The sequence below is a fragment of the Lepus europaeus genome, chromosome 20, assembly GCF_033115175.1.
Source record: "Lepus europaeus isolate LE1 chromosome 20, mLepTim1.pri, whole genome shotgun sequence".
In the NCBI taxonomy this organism is placed as follows: Eukaryota; Metazoa; Chordata; class Mammalia; order Lagomorpha; family Leporidae; genus Lepus; species Lepus europaeus.
Window position 1 is genome coordinate 46,682,755 of NC_084846.1, and position 22,182 is coordinate 46,704,936.

Here is a 22,182-nt window from a genome sequence, read left to right on the forward strand (position 1 = left end):
GACCAGGAGAAGCACCTGGCTCCTGCCATCGGATCTGCGCGGTGCGCCGGCCGCAGTGCGCCTACAGCAGCGGCCATTGGAGGGTGAACCAACAGCAAAAGGAAGACCTTTCTCTCTGTCTCTCTCTCACTGTCCACTCTGCCTGTCAAAAATAAGAAGAAAAAAAAAATCAACTCAAAATGAATCAAAGATCTAATTCTACAACCTGATACTGTTACCGGTGAATGGCAGGGTCCTTCTCTTCGTGCAAAAAAGAATTCAGGCATGAGACAGAGAATAAGCGGAAAGCAAATAGCAAGGTTTATTAGAGCAGGGGCATCCATAAGAATGGATGGGCACCTCTCCAGACAGAACCTGAGAGAGAGTGCCCAGTTGCTCAGACTGGGGGAGAGCAAGGTTACATGGTTGAGTGGAGAGAGTACACCTGACCAGGCCAAGCAGGCAGCTCAGCATAGAGGCAGAGGGCTGAGCACGCAGTCTGGTTGAGGCCAGGGGTTTTTAAGGGGATAGACCTTGTTTTCCCACATATTCTTCTCCTGAAACAAAAGACTTTTTGGATGTAAATACTAAAAAATCCTATCTGAGTTTTCCCCCTGAAGTTACCAGACAGGGGGAAGCCTGGCTGGCATTGCCCGCCTTAGAGGAAGGATGGTTATTGGGTAGAAGAGGCTGCATGCATTTGAAGTGCAGATACTGGGCTGTACCTGGAAGATTATCAGGCAGAAGGGGTGGGGACCCCCACCTGGCAGGTTATCTGGTAGAAGGGGCAGGGCAGGATGTAAATCCAGGGCTGCCCCTGGAAGGTTATTGGGATGACTTTGAGATGCATATGCTGGACCTAGATGTCAACTCTTTAGGCCTTTGTCACACACACATAAGCTCGTATCTGACTTCCTACCTAACAATACCATGAAATTGCAAGAGGAAAACATGAGGGAAACATTGCATGACATTGGTAGAGGCAAAGACTTCTTGGAAAAGACCTCTGCAGTACAACCAATAAAAGTAAAAAATAGAAAAATAGAACTATATCAAGCTAAGAAGCTTCTGTACTACAAAGATATATATTTGCAAAGAATATATATCTATATTACAAAGTTTGCAAAGAAAAAATTTGCAAACTATTCAATTGATAAAAAATTAATATTCAGGACCACATAGAGCTCAAGAAACTCAACAACAACAAAACAGTTAAAATGGGCAAAGACATGAACTGGTATTTTCAAAGGATGAAATGATGAAATTCAAATGGCCAAGAGACAAATGCAAAAATGCTCAGGATCACTAGCCATCAGGGAAATGCAAATAAAAATCATAATGACGTTTCAATTCACCGCAATTAGAATGGCTATAATGGGCCAGCACTGCGGCTCAATAGGCTAATCCTCCGCCTGCGGCACCAGCACACCGGGTTCAGTCCCAGTCGGGGCGCCAGATTCTGTCCCGGTTGCCCCTCTTCCAGGACAGCTCTCTGCTGTGGCCTGGGAGTGCAGTGGAGAATGGCCCAAGTGCTTGGGCCCTGCACCCGCATGGGAGACCAGGAGAAGCACCTGGTTCCCGGCTTCAGATCAGCGGGATGCGACGGCTGCAGTGTGCCAGCCACGGCAGCCATTGTGGGGTGAACCAACGGAAAAAGGAAGACCTTTCTCTCTGTCTCTCTCTCTCACTGTCCACTCTGCCTGCCTGTAAAAAAAAAAAAAAAAAAAAAAAAGTCTATCATGCAAAAATCAAAAAACAAATATGGTGAGGATGTGGAAAAAAAGGTACCCTAATAACATTATCAGTGGGAATGTAAACTAATATAACCATTTTGAAAGACAGTATGGAGATTCCTCAGAAACTTGAAAATAGATTTACCATTAGGACCCAGCCATCCCACTCCTGGGAATTTACCCAAAGGAAATGAAATCAGCATATGTACCCTCCTGTTTATTTCAACTCAATACACAATAGGTAAGAAACGTAATCAACCCAGATGCCTATCAACTGATGACTGGATAAGGAAAATGAGTTAAAAATACACTATGGAATAGTATTCAGCCATAAAAAAGAATGAAGTACTGTTTTTGGCAAGAAATGGATACTATTGGAAACTATTATACTTACTGAAATAAGCCAGTTCCAAAAAAACAAACATCATATTTTCTCTGATATGTGGCAGTTAATATAAATATTAAAATAAATGTGTAGGATTGAAACAGACATCTTGTGATATGATTGTTGTATTTAGCCCTTGTCTACACTCCTGTGGAACTGTGGTCTTCCTACTTTTTACTTGTAGAATATTATGGGTAAGGTAGTGGTGAATTAAGTCTGTGATTATAGTGTGGATTTTAAGTATGTCATTGTGGGACCAGTGCTGTGGTGTAGCAGGTAAAGCTGCAGTGCCGGCATCCTATATGGACACTGGGTGCTCCACTTCCGATCCAGCTCTCTGCTATGGCCTGGGAAAGCAGTAGAAGATGGCTCAAGTCCTTACGCCCCTGCACCCACATGGGAGACCCAGAAGAAATTTCGGGCTCCTGGCTTTGGATCAGCTTGGCTCTGGCTGTTGTAGTCATTTGGGGAGTGAACCAGCAGAATGGAAGACTTCTCTCTCTACCTCTCTCTCTGTAACTCTTTAAAATAAATAAAATAAATCTAAAATAATAATAATAATAATAAAGTATGTCATTGCAAAAATTGAAGAAAAAAAGGAAAGAAAGAAGGAGGGAAATTGAGGCATGGAAAGGAGAAGAAAAGGATGTATGGTTATCTTCTTAGAACTGTACCTATGAAATACATGAAATCTGTCCTCTTTATATTAATAAAAAAATTTTTAAAAATTAAAAAGTAAGTACCATTCAAAAAATAAAATAAACTCAGTAAATTAAGACCTTGATAATTTTCAGGCAAGTCTACTGTCAAAGTAAAATAAATAAATTTAAGAAATCTACCAAATATAATCGTAACAATTCTTAAAAGAGACAAAATAAGGTTGCATTTTAAATAAATTTAAAATAATCTATTTTTAGATTATTTTTATCTGCAGTTCTAGGGAAACAGTTCTAAGTTCTAATCAACTTCTAGTTTTACTCTCAGTCTAACCAAATCTCAGGGAGAAAACCCCCACAATTGTGACCTAGGAAAGTTATGGGGCTCCAAACTAGTTTAAAAAGATGAATTAACTAAAAATTTAAAAATCAGAATAATCACAGATTAACAATTGAAATAAAACCCAATATATATTAATTCTTGCAATCGTTTAGTTTGAAGGTGAAGTATTCAGAAACCAGATGTTAAAAATGTGACATATGGAAAGGTCATTACTCACAGAGGTTAAGATGCCCACTTGCACAACAGAGTGCCTAGATTGGATTCCTGGCAGCAGCTTCCCACCAGTGCAGACCCTGGGAGGCAGTGGTGATGGTTCAAGTAAGTGGGAGATCAGAAATCACAGCTCCTGTCTCCAGCATCTATCTAGCCCCAGCCATTGCAAGCATTTGGGGAGTAAACCAATGGCTGGGAGCTCTCTTTCTGTCTCTCTGCTTCTCAAATAAGAAAAAAATGAAATAAAATGTGAAATAAGGGGTGAGTACTTGGTACAAAGGTTAAGACACCAGAAGGGATGCTCACATCCCTTACTGGATTACCTGAGTTTAAGTCCCAGCTCTGCTACAAATCCCAGCTTTCTGCTACTGCTCACACTGGGAGGCAGCAGGTGACAGCTCATGGTTTTGGGTCTCTGCCACCCATGCGGGAGACCTCAATCAAGTTCTGGTCTCTTGGCTTCAGCCTCCACCCATGCGGGAGACCTCAATCAAGTTCTGGTCTCTTGGCTTCAGCCTGACCCAGCCCTTGTTGTTATGCGTATTTGGGGAGTGAACAAGTAGATGGAAGATTTCTGTTTGTCTGACTTTCACTGTCTCTGTTTCTTTGCCTTTTGAATAAATGAACATAAATTTTAAAAAATGAGAAATAAATAAGAATGCTAACAATATTTTGAGCAACTGAATTGACATTCTAACATTGTAAACAAAATGGTTCAAAACCCATGTAATTTTCCATTTACTCAAATAAAGAGAAGATCTAGCAAGCATTTAAAAATGTGGAATTAGCTGTAAAAGAAAAAAAGCTTCATAGATCTTTTCCATCTTCAATGCTCATTCTGAATAATGACCACAACACAACATAAAGTAAAGAATTCCACGTAAGAGGATTCATGAATTGGAAGGTTCTCAGATTCAGGAAACATTTTTCTCTCTCCTATCTCATTAAATAATAAAATGTGTCACACTGAGTTTACAAAATTAAGACAATATTTGAGGTTTAAAAGTTTGGTCTAGGCCGGCGCCGTGGCTCAACAGGCTAATCCTCCGCCTTGCGGCGCCGGCACACCGGGTTCTAGTCCCGGTCGGGGCACCGATCCTGTCCCGGTTGCCCCTCTTCCAGGCCAGCTCTCTGCTGTGGCCAGGGAGTGCAGTGGAGGATGGCCCAAGTGTTTGGGCTCTGCACCCCATGGGAGACCAGGATAAGCACCTGGCTCCTGCCATCGGAACAGCGCGGTGCGCCGGCCGCAGCGCGCTACCGCGGCGGCCATTAGAGGGTGAACCAACGGCAAAGGAAGACCTTTCCCTCTGTCTCTCTCTCTCACTATCCACTCTGCCTGTCAAAAATAAAAAAAAAAATAAAATAAAATAAATTTAAAAAAGTTTGGTCTAATAAGACTAATTTGCTTAAAAAAGACTGAGGGAGAAAAGTGGCTCATCTACTTCTAAAATCTATCATTTTGAAGAACAAATATATTCAAGGAGAGGAAGGATTTCATTTCTGATTTTATAGATATGCAACAACTAATCTCAAATCTATCGTTCCCATTTCCTTATCTAATACATAGGATAAAAAAGAAACAACTCATCCATTATATTTTAGTTACTAAAAGCAATCCTCTTTTATTAAGCCTTTTGAACATCTTCCTCCAACATTTATTTTATATTTGGTGACTCAATTTGCTCTAGGATTAAATTATAATAAAAGTTTTTATTAATTCACTAAAAGGATAAACATTCCTTATTTGGAATTCATTCAACATCATTCATTTATCATAATTCACATATTAAGCATTTACTGAGGATTAAATATGCCAGGAACCATGGAAAAAAAAAAGTTATCACCAAGAAGGCAACATAACTACCTCCAACCAAAAACACTTATCACAATCAGTTATATCGCTAAAACGACATCACAATTCCAAAACAGAGTTTCAATTTGGGCTTCAGCATTTAAATTTTACTGAATAACATACTGTAATATGTATTTCAATTAGAACTTCTAAGGTACTTTTTAACTTACAAAGTAGATGACAAAAGGAAATATACTATAAACTACCTTTCTTTTTAAGACCTTGATAATTTTCATATTTCTAGGAGAAACAATTTAGTCTAATCATTTTAGAGAATGTGAACTGACAAATTCAAACTTCTTAGAATTGTCCCCAATATCCTAAAATAATTATATACAGAAACAGAAGACATATTTTCTGAGAGCTAAAAATTAAGTATTTATTAAAAATATTTATCAACTGTGTTCTTTATTTTAACTCACATATATGTATCTTTTGGGTTGCTAAGTGATCCGCTGTCCTACTGACTTACCTATAAAGGATTTTACCATTACTCAGCAAGTATTTAAACCTAACCGAGCACAGTATGAATGTAATAACATACAACAGAGGGGAAAAACCGAGGCAAAGAAATGCTTAATTACTTGCCACAGACCTGAAAAAAAAACTTACTAAGGAAAAAAAAAAAAGTTGGGACGCGTTAATTACATTTTATTGGTTAAATGCATGCAAGTTCCCAAAGATATTTTAAAAACATGTAAATTTACATATATTTAGAATAACTGAAAAAGCAAGGGAAATAAATAAGGAATTTCCATGCAGCCTGAATTACATAGAGAAGTGTGGTTTCAAAATTAGACCTGCCAAAGAGCAGGTTCTAATGCATTGTGTACCTCAGTTCAAAGAAACAGGAAAAATAATTACAGCATGTTTAGCAAAAGATATACTAAGTATGACCCAAAATGCTTAACTAATAATGATACACAATTGGTATAATGTATCTCTGACCAAGCACTTAAATATATCTTTAAAAAAAATAAAGCTTCATTTAAGGTATCTTAAAGTAAAAGTTTAAAAATTCACATCTGTACATAATACTGAGAATGCAATGTAATCATAAACATGTGGACATGTGGATGGGGGATTTTCAAACAATAATGGTGTTAATTACCAAATAAATGTGATGTTAGGAAAGAATAAATATTAACCTATAAGGTTATTTTTATTAAACACATGAAATTCTACATAAAATAAACTGCATATTTAATCCAAGAGCAACAGTGCTTAAACTAACTGTATATTTTTTTCTTAAAAAAGAGACATCATTATAACCATAAAACATTTTATGGAATTATTTTTCCAGCTTAATATGTCCTCAAAAATGTCAATAAAATTATTTAATTCCTTTTTCATTACCTCTTTAAACATTTTCAGAAAAATCTGTGATATTATGTTCTTAAGGAAAACCAAGGGAAGGGACTTTGTATATTCATAATTTCTGGGAGAATATAAAATCTTTATATTCTGGAAGACACTGGCATATGGTTAATCATGTAATTAAGAGTGAAAATGTTATAAAGAAACTAATGAAATCAATAAGGCTACTACTCAGAAATCTTATACAGATTAGAAGATAGTACCTATTTTTTAAGACAATTAAAATATAATGTATTGGCCGGCGCTGTGGCTCAACAGGCTAATCCTCCACCTTGTGACGCTGGCACACCGGGTTCTAGTCCTGGTTGGGGTGCCAGATTCTATCCCGGTTGCCCCTCTTCCAGGACAGCTTTCTGCTATGGCCCGGGAAGGCAGTGGAGGATTGCCCAAGTCCTTGAGCCCTGCACCCGCATGGGAGACCAGGAGAAGCACCTGGCTCCTGGCTTCGGATCAGCGAGATGCAGCGGCCACTGGAGGGTGAACCAACGGCAAAAAGGAAGACCTTTCTCTCTGTCTCTCTCTCTCTCACTATCCACTCTGCCTGTCAAAAAAAAAAAAAAAATATATATATATATATATATATATATATATAATGTATTGCAAATACACTACTATAAGGTGATTTTTGAGGTACAAATTATTCATTTCCTAGGTTATTTCAAATAAATGGGGGGAAAAATCCTGGTAGGAATATGTAGTTTTATAGCAAAAAGACCTGAATCAATCTAGTATCTCAAAATAAAAATTAAAACAGGCACAAATAATTTAAAAGAATATAATTGCAAATTAATTGTGTTCCTCAACTCCATTCCCAAACCCAAAGGAATTTCTCTAAATAGAATTTTTGTTCATTATGCAAGATAGTTTTTTTCTTTTGTTTATTTTTGTTGGTCTTTGTACTTATGCTAGTATTTGGTGTTTTATTTTGATATCAAAAAATGACACCATAAACAGAATTGTTCCTGTGTGATTCTTGAAGCTGGTATTTCCTTACCCTGTTTAAATAAATTTAATTCAAGATGGGACCTACAACATTCTACATAAATTACCTCAAAAAAACACTGGCTAAATAATACAGACTTTATTGATTTTGTTGAAGCACTTTATCTTGATTAGAATTTTCATTTTCTCCTAATCTTCCTCAAAGATAGTATTTAAAAACTCATAAAATTTAAAACTGCACACCTTTATCTGATGAATTAAGATATACAGAATTCATATTATTAATGACCAAAATAAACATCATAATTTTGGAAGTAAATATGTAAAATGTTATCACATACTAGTATTTCAAGAGTAAATGTTTCATTTCTGTGTGTCTTCAGTTAATTTAATAGAACTTTATCAATGACAACATCCGAAAGAAACAGAAAGCATTTCCCTCCCACACTACATTGTACAACTGTCCTTTGAAAAACTGATCTATCTTTTAAATAAGCTGTTTCTGTTCACCCACTCATTCCCCAATCTCATCCAGTGCTCCAAACAATTTCCACATTCCAGCAAAAGAAGCAAATGACAAAATTAACAGTCTCTGGACCCGCAGGGATAACCACTGTGTAGAATCAGATGAGATTCCAGATAAGAAGTATGTTTGATTTATTCTAAAGTACCAAAATAAACCAAAGAAAGAAAAAATAAAACAAAAACCAAAATCTACCTAGGCCATCTTTTCACCTTTCTTTATTTCATAAGAGAGAAGCATTTAACACATTTGTTCTGATAAGCAATAAAGAAGTGCTAATGAAGCTTTTGCAGTATCAGTCTTATCATTGTTAATAAACTTCAACTTTTTTATAGTATGCCTACAGAGATGAGTAACTATTGTTTTATGAGATTAATATAATCTCATAATAATCCAAGTACAAAGTGTTTAGAGGAAATTATTGTGGCCTCTATATATATAGAGCAAAACTGTCAACTTCTTTTGTTAGAGAAAATTATCTTACATCGAAAACCAGATTATTAACCTTATTTACATCTATATCTATAACATAATTATGTGTGGCACGTTAATAAGTGGATGAAATCTATCTCTGAAGGACTACTCCTATTTATTAAACAAGATTTTAAGAACAGCTTCTACACTATATATATTTTTTTCATTTTATCTATGATGAGAAAATGATGAACATGAAACTTTAATCCCCCTAAAGTCAAGTCTCAGCAACCAACTTACCTGACAAGATTTTCATTGTCCCCAGTTCCCTTGCAAGTTGCACATTCAGTTCTTAAATCTTCAGCCTTGGGCTTCTTTTGTAATACAGATTGTCTTTGTCTTCTTTCTCTGGGAACTCTTTCCTGCCACACAAGTGAGGAAAAAATCAAAACAAAAGTAAATCAGGATATAAGGGAAGCAAATAATTTTAAGTAAGACAGCTTCTCAAACTTTAGACTCTGTCAAGAGTGCTTAACTTATTCCAACCTCATGTTTTTCCTCCTCAGGAATGAAGCTTCGTTTTCGTCCTCTGGTTCTCTAAAAGAAAAACCACAAAAATATCTACTGTTAAACTAATGATAAAAATTAATATTCCTAATGCTGTATTGCTCCATGCAATTGTTACAATCTGTGTAATAAAATTTAGTAAATAAAATCAAATTAGACTTACATGAAAGAACTTAACTCATAAAAGAATAAATATCTGATAGTAAAAATAAATTCTCCAAAATTATTTTGAAAGTCTTTCACAATACTTCATGTTTATCACATAATCATGACATACTCAGAGCATTTTAATTCTCATGACATCACATATGACTTAACAGTTGAAATGTCAAACTTAGAGCAATCCGCATCTGTTTGTTGTCCATGTGTGTGCACATACATACGTGTTTGTGTAATGCAAAGGGACAATTTTTAGGCACCCATAAAAAGGTAGAGGAAAAAAAGTTATCACCTGAGCCCACATCTAGTTTAAAAAGAAAATGATTAAAACATGACATAAGTTTCAGGGAAGAGTTAGGGTGAAAACAGCAAAAGAAACTCTACACAAATTAGAGAGACACTGTGAACCTATGTGGAGGGTGTGGATGTATACAACTCAGGACCCCAGCAGCAGAGAGCCTCATAATCAGCTTTGAACTGAGGTGAGAACAGACTGCAGCAGCCCAAGCCACTGGCTATAAAGCTGCAGGAAGAGCCTGGTGAGAGTTTGGCTTGGACCCCTGTGTGGGACAGTGTACTTGCCAACCTAAAGGAAAAAATAAAGGGGGCATGTTTATCTCTCCCTGACCACCTAGCACCAGCATCCTGTAACTAGCCAAGAGAGGGCAGGTACCATTTTAGACATACGCAACAGCTGCACCAGCTCGTGTCAGCATGACTAGCAACTAGCCAAGAGGAGAAGCTTGAGTCTGGCTGGGATAATTCACAGAGGACTGGGCACTCATGACTGTGGATGGCTTGTATGCCAAGTCAGTGAAAATATTGCGGCTGCATGGGAGGGTGCAGGAGGTAGCCAGGACTTTAGGCAGTCACTGTGGGCAGTTCCACATGCTTGGGGCTCCCTGATTCCCTGGAGAGGGTCATACTGCAGGATCCATGCTCAAAACAGGAGATTCACCACAAGCAACTTGGGTGTCACCATAGACACTCCCCTCACCCTGAAGCACTGAAAGAGCTCCCTGGCCACATCTAGACCACCCCTAAGGGTATTCACTGCAAGAGTAGACACTCCAATGAACAACAGAGGCATGGTTCAAAGATAAAAGCCATCACAGGGAAAAAAAAAAAAATGTAACAGCAAAAATGCATAAAAACAAATGAAGCAATTCAAGAAACAAGAATGAAGAAGACAACATGACAACCCAAAAAGAACACAACACTTCAATAATTGAATATGAAGACATTGACAAAATGTCAGAAAAATAATTCAAAAAATTGATTGTAGGATTACTTAGAAGTAATCAGCATCAAATTCACAAACTGAAGAAATCCATACATGACATGAATGAATTTTTTCCCAGAAAACCAACATTTTAAAGAGAAATAAAAATGAGATATTGGAAATGAAGAACTCAATAGAACACATAAACTATATGATGGAAAGCCTTAAGAACAGACGCAGTGAGGCAGAAGAAAGAATATTCAAGTTAGAAGAAAAATCTCTGGAAATTTTACAGGCAGGCCAAAAAAAGGAAGAGAAATAAGAAAACTAAAAGACAGTGTCAGAGATTTCTGGGATACTATCAAACAACCCAACATATAGGTCTTAGGAGTACCTGAAGATGTGGAAAGAAAGAATGGACTAGAAGGGCTTTTTAGTGAAATAATTACAAAAAACTTCCCTACTTTGGAGAAAGAAAGGGACATCCAAGTACAGGAAACACATAGAACTCCTAATTGACATGACCACAAAGATCTTTACAACTACACATTGTAGGCAAATGCTCCACAGTAAAACATAAATAAAAGATTCTAAGATGTGTACATGAGAAATGCCAGATATCTTTCAGTGGATCTCCAATTACACTCACAGTTGACTTCTCATCAGAAACCCTACAGGCTAGGAAAGAATGGCGAGATATTCCAAGTCTTAACAGAAAAAAAAAAACAAAAAAAAAAAACAAAAAAACAAAAAACAAAAAACAAAAAAAACTGTCAAACCAGAATAGTGTACCTTGCAAATCAAGGTGAAATAAAGACCTCCCACAGCAAACAGAAATTGAAAGAATCTGTCACCACTTGTCCAGCTTTACAAAAGATGCTTAAGGATGTGCTACACATAGAAACAGAAACATAGCCACCACTATGAAAGAAAGTGAAGGCAGAAAATCTCTCAGTAAAAGTACAAAGGAAATCCAAAATAAAAAATAGGAATATTTATGGAAAAATGGCAGGGCAAAGGCAATACTTATCAATAGTTACCTTGAATGTAAATGGCCTCCACTCTCCAGTTAAAAGATACAAACTGGCAGAATGGATTAAAAAACAAAACCTAGTTATTTGCTTCATATTAGAAACACATCTCACCAACAAAGACACACACAGACTGAAAATGAAAGAATGGAAAACATATTCCATGCTAACAGAAACCAAAAAAGAGCTGGTGTAGCCATCCTAACATCAGACAAAATAGACTTTAACACAAAAACTGTTAAAAGAGACAAAGAAGGGCATTATGTAATGATAAAGAGATCAATTCAACAGGAAGATATGACTATTATAAACACATATGCACCTAATTACAGGTGATGGGGCTATCTCAAAGACATATTAATGGATCTAAAGGGAGACATAGACTCCAATAGATAGTAATGGGGGACTTAAATATTCCACTTTCAGCAATGGACATATCAACCAGACAGAAAATCAGCGAGGAAACAACAGAGTTAATCGATACTACAGACCAACTGGACCTAATGGATAGCTACAGAACTTTTCATCCTACAGATACAGAATACCAATCTTCTTACCAGGGCATGCAACTTTCTGTAGGATTGACCAAATGCTTGGCCATAAAGCAAGCCTCAGCAGATTCAAAAAAATCGAAAACATATCAAGCATCTTTTCTGACCACGATGGAATGAAGCTGGAAATCAACAAATCAGGAATCTCTAGAACATATGCAAAAACATGCAGATGGAACAACATGCTCCTGAATGAACAGTGGGACACTGGAGAATCAAGAGAGAAATCAAAAAAATTCTAAAAACAAATGAATCAACAGTGCAATATATCAAAACATATGGGATACAGCAAAAGCAATGTTAACAGGAAAGTTTATAGCAACTGGTGCCTACATCAAGAAATTGGAAAGGCACCAAATAAATGAGCTATCAATGCAAACAAGGTCCTAGAAAACCACCAGAAAAGTAAACCCAAACTAGTAGGAGAAAAGAAATAGTTAAAATTAGAGTAAAAATAAGCAAAATTTAAAGCAAAAAGACAATACAAAAGATAAGTAAAACAAAGAGCCAGTATTTTGAAAAAATAAACAAAACAGATATACCATTGGCCCAACTAACTAAAAAAAAAAAAAAAAAAAAAAGGAAGAAGACAAGAAGACACAAATCAATAAAATTAGAGATGAAAAAGGAAATTTAACAAGAGATACCACAAAAATAAAAAGAATTATCAGAAATTACTACAAAGAGCTGTATGCAAACAAATTGGGATACCTAGAAGAAATGGATAGACTCCTGGACACATACAACCTACATAAATGAGACATGAAGACACAGAAAACCTAAACAGACCAACAACCAAGGCAGAAACTGAATCAGTAATAAAGACCCTCCCACCTAAGAAAAGCCCAGGATCAGATGAATTCTACCAGACATTTAAAGAATTAGTTCTACTTCTTCTCAAGGTATTAAAAAAGGGACAGAATCCTCCCAAACTCTTTCTAAGAAGCCAGCATCACCTTAATTCCTAAACCTGAAAAAGATTTAACAGAGAAAGAGAACAATAGACCAATTTCCCTGATGAACATAGACACAAAAATCTTTAGCAAAATACTAGGCAATTCAACCCAACAACAGATCTGAAAGATAATTCATCAAGACCAAGTTGGATTTACCCCTGGTATGCAGGGATGTGAGTTCAACATTGTAAATCAATCAATGTGATACATCACATTAATAAACTGAAGAACAAAAATTCATATGATTATCTCAATAGATGCAGAGGAAACATTTAGTAAAACACAACACCATTTCATGATAAACATATTAAGCAAATTGGGTATAAAAGGAACATTCCTCAACAAAATCAAGGCAATTTCTGACAAACCCACAGCCAGCATCCTATTGAATGTGGAAAAGTTGTTAACATTCTCACTGAGGTCTGGAACCAGACAAAGATGCCCACTCTCACCACTGCTATTTAATATAGTCCTGGAAGTTTCAGCCAGAGGCGAGAAAAAGAAATCACAGGGATAAAAATTGGGAAGGAGGAAGTAAAACTATCTTTATTCGCAGATGACATGATTCTATATACAGGGGATCCAAAAGGCTCCACTAAGAGACTACTGAAACACATAGAAGAGTTTTTAGTAAAGTGGCAGAATATAAAATCAACACACAAAAATCAATTGCCTTTGTATACACAGACAAAGCCATGGCTGAGAAAAGAACTTCTAAGATCAATTCCATTCACAATACCTACCAAAGAAAAATACCAAATACCTTTGAATAAATTTAACCAAGGATACCAAAGATGTCTACAATGAAAATTATAGAACATAAAGGAAAGAAAAAGACAACACAAAAAAATGGAAAAATCTTCCATGTTCAATGGACTGGAAGAATTTACAAATTCCAAATGATGGGAAAAATCACTATATTCCTAAAGTTGTAGTTATGAAAAGCATGAACTGTGAATTCCTTAAACAAAACATTTCCGGGGAAAATTTTTGAAAAAAAAAAACATGATATAAATTTACTTATTTTGAACTTATTTCACTAAATTCAAATTCCATATTTCACAATACATTTATCACTTGTGAGATGACATTAGAATGTTAAAAAAGGAATTAAGTATAATAGTATTTGCAGGGGCCGGCACCATGGCACAGTAGGTTAATCCTCCGCCTGTGGCGCTGGCATCCTATATGGGCGCAGGTTCAAGTCCTGGCTGCTCCTCTTCCAGTCCAGCTCTCAGCTGTGGCCTAGAAAAGCCCTAGAAATGGCCCAAGTGCTTGGGCATCTGCACTTACATGGGAGACCAGGAAGAAGCACTTGGCTCCTGGCTTCGGATTGGCGCAACTCCAGCTGTTGCGGCCATTTGGGAAGTGAACCAATGGACGGAAGACCTTTCTCTCTGTCTCTCCCTTTCACTGTAACTCTACCTCTCAAATAAACAAATAACATCTTTAATAAAAAAAAAAAATATGAAAATAGTATTTGTAGTCAACACAAAATTCTCCACCTATCTAGCACAACCTCTGTAGATTTACAATCCCTATATATAGACCACTGAGTTTTAGAGACTAGACTACGCCATCATTTTTACAAATTACTTTGACAGTTGAGACAAAGGAATAATCCTATTAGAATAATGACCCTGTAATTCTTAACAGAATTACTTTCTTCTTTTTTAACTTTTATTTAATAAATTTCCAAAGTACAGCTTTTGGATTACAGTGGCTTTTTCCCCCCATAACCTCCCTCCCACCCGCAACCATCCCATCTTCCACTCCCTCTCCCACCCCATTCACATCAAGATTCATTTTCAAGTATCTTTATTTACAGAAGATCAATTTAGTATATATTAAGTAAAGATTTCAACAGTTTGCACCCACACAGAAACACAAAGTGTAAAGTACTGTTTGAGGACTAGTTATACCGTTAATTCACATAGTACAATATATTAAGGACAGAGATCCTACATGGGGAGTAAGTGCACAGTGACTCTGTTGCTGATTTAATAACTGACACTCTTGTTATGGCGTCAGTAATCACCTGAGGCTATGGAAGCCTTTTGAGTGCGCCAACTCCGATCTTATTTAGACAAAGCCATGGTCAAAGTGCAAGTTCTCTCCTCCCTTCAGAGAAAGGTACCTCCTTCTTTGATGGTCCCATTCTTTCCACTGGGATCTCACTCGCAGAGATCTTTCATTTAGGTTTTGGTTTTTTTTTTGTTTGTTTTGTTTTTTTTGCCAGAGTGTCTTGGCTTTCCATGCCTAAAATACTCTCATGGGCTCTTCAGCCAGATCTGAATGCCTTAAGGGCTGGTTCTGAGGCCAGAGTGCTACTTAGGACATCTGCCATTCTATGAGTCTGCTGTGTATCCCACGTCCCATGTTGGATCGTTCTCTCCTTTTTAATTCTATCCGTTAGTATTAGCAGACCCTAGTCTTGTTTATGTGATCCCTTTGACTCTTAATCCTATCATCATGATCAATTATGAACTAGAACTGATCACTTTGACTAGTGAGATGGCATTGGTACATGCCACCTTGATGACATGCATTGGTATCCCCTGGCACATTTCTAACTCTACTGTTTGGGGCAAGTCCAGTTGAACATGTGCCAAACTGTACATCTCCTCCCTCTCTTATATTTAACAGGGATCACTTTCCAGTTAAATTTAAACACCTAGGAATAATTGAGTGTTAATTAAATAGTTCAACCAATAGTATTAAGCAGAACAAAAAAAAAAATACTAAAAGGGATAAAGTATTAAGTTGTTCCTCGACAGTCAGGACAAGGGTTGATCAAGTCATTGTTTCTCATAGTGTCCATTTCACTTCAACAGGTTTCCTTTTTGGTGCTCGGTTAGTTGTCACTGATCAGGGAGAACATATATTTGTCACTTTGGGACTAGCTTAATAACATAATTACTTTCTAATACAGAAATATCAATGTCTTTTTTTTTTTTTTTTGACAGGCAGAGTGGACAGTGAGAGAGAAAGACAGAGAGAAAGGTCTTCCTTTGCCGTTGGTTCACCCTCCAATGGCCACCACGGCTGGCGTGCTGCGGCCGGCACACTGTGCTGATCCGAAGGCAGGAGCCAGGTGCTTCTCCTGGTCTGCCATGGGGTGCAGGGCTCAAGCACTTGGGCCATCCTCCTCTGCACTCCCGGGCCACAGCAGAGAGCTGGCCTGGAAGAGGGGCAACCGGGACAGAATCCAGCACCCCAACTGGGACTAGAACCCAGTGTGCTGGCGCCGCAAGGCAGAGGATTAGCCTATTGAGCCATGGAGCTGGCTTTCAATGCCTTCTTAAGTTTCATTTCTTCCAAATACCAGAGTCACTGTTAGTTAATATTATAATTAACTGTATATTATTTAATCTGCTCCAAGAGTAAGTCCAGGTGTTTAGCCTAGAGATTAAGACACAGGTTATGATGCCCGTGGCCAATCTTAGAGTACCTCAGTTCAATAGCTCAATATTACTTCTGACTCTAACCTATGCTAATGCAACTTCTAGAAGTCAACAGTAATCGTTCAAGTAACTGGGTTCCTGCCAGCAACATGGGAATCCTGCATTGAGCACTACTGAATTCCTGGGTTTCTGGCTTCAGCCTATCCCAGTCTTACCTACTGTAGAAATTTGGGGGAATGAATCCAAAATGGGAGCTCCATTTGTCTCTCTGTCTCTCAAATATGTAATTTCAAAAAGCTTTTCATTACCTAAGTCAGACACACATATATACAGGTGTCAGCACTGTGTGCAGCAGACTTTCACCTATGATGCTAGCATCCCACATGGGCACTGGTTCAAGTTCCAGCTGCTTAGCTTTTGATCTAGCTCCTTGCTAATGGGTTTGAGGAAGTATCAGAAGATGGCTGAAGTCCTTTGGCCTATGCACTCATGTAGGAGACCCAAATGGAGTTCCAGGATCCTGGCTTCATTTTGGCACTTCCCCGGCTATTGCCTCCATTTGGGGAGGATGGGGGGAGGTGAAACAGGGAATGGAAGACCTCTCTGTCTCTCTGTAACTCTGCCTTTCAAATAAATAAAGAAAAAAGAACACCAGTATAGAAAAGTCCTTAATACTTAATTGAAAATGCTTATTCAAGTGATTTTATTCCTTACATGGCAATTCAAGATTAATAATTTAGTCCAAAAAAAGATGAGCAAAATTAACCAAAGTGATTGACACATTCCTTTAGCATTTATCACATCACTAATATTGCCAAAGGAAAAAGTAAAAGAGAATTTAATCCAAACTAGTCAAAATATCAAGTCCTCCAACCAAGAAAATATTGAGTTATGTTTGTTTTCCAGTCTTATTGCAGTTGCAGCAACTGTAATCATGAAAAGTCATTACTGCCTAGGATTGCAACAAATATGGTATCTTATTCATTGTGTCCCTGAAAGAATCAAAAGACATATAGAGAGTTTAAAAGAAAAAGGGGTATAAAAAAGCTGAAAGGAAGTAAAATATAAATGGGTTTGGCTCATCTAACAAATTTCAATGATCCAAGAGTTTGCTCCATTCAAATGTATATAAAGTATTCACAATTGGGAGGTCATTTCACCACATGTTGAAGTTCCCATAAACTACTTTAGAAACAAAGTAGCAGGTTAAAAACAGCATGCAGAAGGAATAATTTTACTTAACCAATCCATGCTTTAGAACTTATAGAGATACATTATCTAGAAGTTCCAAATGACTAATCAATTAAGGGTTTAATTCCAAATTGTGCTTCATTTTGAAAGTAATTACTAAGTTATTCAAGTTAAATGAAAGTCTGAAACACTCCAAATCTTGACACATTTTAATTAATTCCTCTATGTTTTCTATCTTTAAAGAAATTCATTTGCCTAGGGAACAATGAAAATGTGACCTGCTGAGATCACCTGGCTTTTAATCCATGTATGGTACATTTACTGACAGAAGGTGATAAAAATGTCCATAGAAAAGAATGATATAGTAGTAGAAACAATGTATTTACAATGAAAAAGAATAAAATTATTTACCTCTAGGTATGATTTTAGGAATTTATTCATCTAAAACAAATAATTAAATATTTCAATCTTCATTTTTTAGAGCAGAGGTTATTTTAATTTACCACGAATTCAAATGCTGATGATATATGCAAGCTTACAAGTCATTTGAGAAATGAATTAAATTTAAAATTAAAAAAGACAGTGCCTCAACATCTTTATCACTAAAAAAGCTTCACCTACTCATTGATTAACTGTTTTCTCTGAATTTAACACTGATCTTTTTGATGGCAAATCAATGTTTATACAGACATTTATTCAGTCAATCATGTTTCATAAGATGAATCGTAACGAATCTTTTCCTGTGTGATATTCATATAAAAAGAATCTACTTATTCATAAGTAAAATTTCAAATTCAATGTTAATTAGACAATTAAGTCAAACCTTAAAAATCTCTTGCAAGCTACACAGTGTCAGAATTACGCCAGGAAAAAAATGCCAAAAGCTTTCTGGCAGTTGTTCAGATGCTTTATTACAAAGTTTATTCATTTTATCAATATATGTATTTGGTTTTTCAATTATAAAACTATATTGAAACTAAATCTTTGATTAAAAAAAAAGTCATAAAATATTCCAAGAAAAATACTACATATGTGATATGCAAACAAGGTGTGAGCAAGGTGCCATCTGTTTCTGTTGGTTATCGGCAAACAACAGATGGAATGGTGATTCACCAAAGGAGAGTGTTTTCCCTTCTGGTCAATTGGCTTTAGAGTTTATTTTTACCTTACTTAATCCCTATTAAGGGGTTAGGAAAACGCATAAAAAAAAAAAAAAAGAAAGAAAAGAAAAAAAGAAAAAACCATGACAAATTTGGTTTAACTATAACTAAAAAAAAAAAAAAAAAAACAAGGCTTAAAGATATAAAAATATATACTTTATGCAATAATACCCACAAAACCCTTCTCACGGACAACAATATATACACGATAAGTAAAAGTAAAAGTTTTGAAACTGCATCTGTTCTCATTCTCTTTATTTCATACTCCTAGAAATGAATAAGAATGCCGGATTTCCAAGAGGCAAAAAGGAAAACAGGAATCTTTGGCCTCTGAAGATTGCATCAGCTAAAAAGAACTATAGTAGATCTCTTCTAAGCAGACAAAGCAGGTTAAGTATGTTACAGCTTACCACAAAAACTGTTGCTAGAGTTTAAAAATCTATGATAGACTGAGCTTTTATAATCTGTCAATACTTCAAAGGTCATCTTGAGTCTGACAATACATAACTGATACCTGCAGCCCCGGTAAACCACCTTTCTTTCTCAAAACTGTAATAATCCAACTGATTACTATAAAGATAAGCAAAGTAAGATAGGAGACATGAAGCACAGTATCTTTTAGTCATTTCAGTAAAAGTAAATCTAAATATTTCAATCTTTTTCCTAGGCTAGCCTCCAAAATACACATATATAAAACATGTTGTATTTCCAGATTCTTAAGACTTAATATTTTACTATTATTAAATTGCTACTTTGCATATACTAATCCAAACATACTCAAACATACTAAACATTAAGTAAGTCAAACATATCAAACAGCTACTTTGAATATGCTAATTCAAACAAATGTAATCAAAGCAGACTCTAGGTGTTTGATTCTCAAATTAGGATGAATAGACTAGGAGCTCTTAGTATTAGGTAAGAAGGAAAACAGATTAAACATCTGTTCAAATCCCTTTCCAAATAATGATCTCAAAGAAATATTACATCATGAAAAATAATATGATTTTGAGTCACAGCTGATAAGACACACTTTGACTATTTATTGTATTTCTGTATTCAATTTTTTTGCAAAAAATAAAATATATAAAATACAACAAAAATTTATGATTAGGAAGAAAGTCAGAGCTTCAAAGAAATAAGATCATGTGTGTGTGTAAGACTATGGAAAGAAAGGCCCCAGCCAGTCCTTTGGCACTTATATAAAAGATGAAAAGTCACCAGATGACACAGAGTGTGAAGAAAAGGGAAAGAAAATCTGAAAGCTTTCAAGTTGCATTAAAGTTATTAGAAAATATGCCCAAAAGTACAAACATCAATTTTAAAGTAACTTCAAAGGGGACACGGGTAAGCTAATTCATATTTTCTTCTAAAGTAATTTCCTAGACTAAAAGGAAGTAAAGTCTTCACATAAAAAAAAATAATGCAGAGAAAATGTCTAAATAACAAGGTACTTAAAAAGAAGTCTCCCAGGCTGCCTTCACAGTAATTCTGTTGTTTCTTCCATGAAATATGATAAACACACAGGCAAAATGGGAACAATTTCCTTGAAGTGAACAGGACAGTTCTTGTCTACCTAGAGTTTAGTACTATAAGCTTACAAATATCCAACAAATAATTAAATTAATAATTACTTATAAATAAGGTTAAGTACAACTGTAGGGGGAAAGTATCCCTGTGGCAGTGTTAGAAAAAACAGTAGGCCTTGGGAGAATTCTGGGAAATCTCACCCCTCTGGGGAATCCAATTACTGACCCCTTCCAAGGTGGTGGATAGAGGCCGGGGGTAGCCAATCCAAGGGTGACCCCTACTGGATGCACTTGGCAAAGAGGGAGGGAGAAGAATTTTTAAAAAGCCAGCTCCATAGGTAAACTGATTCCCACCTCTGGGGGGCCCCCTACACAAGGGGGAGTTTTTGTCACTTATTGCAAATAAATTCACTTTTCGCTTTTACATTCTCAGATTTTTCTCTTTATTTCTATATTGAGCAGAAAGTCCACGTACCAGGAGAAGCTACTCCCCCCAACCCACCCACAACATGACACAACCTAAGTGAAAAGATCTCAACTACAAACCCATTTATCAAAATTGGTCTTCATGTAAGAATGATTCATATTTTTAATACCTTTGATAATGACATAAAATTCTACTTTCGTATTAAAGACAGTTCTAGGGAAAATTCCTAACCAATTTTAAAGGGAAAAACCTCAAACTAACAGTTTTAAGGGCAACACTGGCAGCCCTATAGCAGAAATACAAAATAAAAATTTCAAAATTACTAAGGGAAGGCAAGAGAATTAAAAAAAAAAATCAAGGATGGTAACAAAAGCATTAAAACACTAAACACAGGATTTAGGCAGGAAGTACTGGGTAAGTTGGCTGGGCAATACTGAGAATAAAGATGGCTATTCCTGGGGGCCAGCATGGTAGTGCAACACGTTAATGCTCTGGCCTGAAGCTCTGGTATCCCATACGGGCGCTGGTTCTAGTCCTAGCTGCTCCTCTTCCGATCCAGCTCTCTGCTATGGCCTGGGAAAGCAGTGGAAGATGGCCCAAGTGCTTGGGCCCCTGTACCCACATGGGAAACCAAGAAGAAGCACCTAGCTCCTGGCTTTCTCTCTGTCTCTCCCTCTCATCGTCTATAACTTTACCTCTCAGATAAATAAAAAAATCTTTAAAAAAAAAAAAAAAGATGGCTATTCCTCTGGAAACGTAAAGAAGGACCCAAATGATGCTGAAGTGAAAGGAATTTGTATTTAATTATGTTTACTTCAGAATCTTAACAATAAAATCAAAGATTACTTCATATGATCATCTACCTTTACCCAATGCAGCAAACCATTTGGGGTATGGGATGTTCGGCTTGTGGGCCACTAAGGCCTACAGAATCATGTGGTCTGGCCCTGCCAAGGCAACCACAGGTGGAACTTGCAATTCAATAAATCTACAGTGGAATAATTTTTAAGTTGACAATTTTCTATGGCCCACAGATGATGTTATAAACATCCAAATGGCCCTTGGCAGAGTTTAAACAGTATCACCAGCAGTCATACATAGCTTCAACTATTGGAAAGAACAAGCAGCATTTTCCATTGTATGACAGTTCTAATTGCAGCTCCCTGTTTTACTGCCTGAACATAGAAATACTGATGTGATGCTAGCATTCAAGCAACAGAACATTTTTTTAAAAATGACTGTCTATATTATATAAAGAATCTTTTTGTGCATTCATTTATTAAACAAATAAATGGGCAAAAAACTTAGCTAAAGCTGTGATAAGGCAGCCAAAAGAAAATATTGCTGCCCACAGTCCTTGTCGTGTGATTCTGTCCCTCTGTCTCCAAAGGCAACAACACAGCCTCTCTCTGACCCACTGCCTATAGTCACTTCTTCCCCTTACTGATGCTGCCAAAAAAGTTTTTCCACTTTCAGTTACCCATATGATTAGTGGTGCCCACATGGATATTCCCAATTAATCCCCTCCCACTAAGGTCCCTAACTTTAATCATATCTACAAAGTTACT

General features: G+C 36.5%; 1 protein-coding gene across 6 annotated transcripts in view; it reads right to left on the bottom strand.

The window, feature by feature from the left end:
- Nucleotides 1-22,182, bottom strand: part of PHF14 (PHD finger protein 14) — a 186,945-nt gene that overhangs the window by 87,615 nt on the left and 77,148 nt on the right. For 5 of the 6 annotated variants that reach the window (XR_009864568.1, XM_062178170.1, XM_062178169.1 and 2 more), the window contains exons 15-16: nt 8,964-9,014; nt 8,718-8,839 (exon numbers count right to left, since the gene is read on the bottom strand). Coding sequence is in view for 5 of the 6 variants with exons in the window: in XM_062178170.1 (XP_062034154.1) it covers nt 8,718-8,839; nt 8,964-9,014 (173 nt within the window). In the remaining variant the exon portion in view is untranslated. Of the gene's footprint in view, nt 1-8,047; nt 8,094-8,717; nt 8,840-8,963; nt 9,015-22,182 lie in introns of those variants that run through there. The other variant, XM_062178172.1, reaches the window with a different exon arrangement.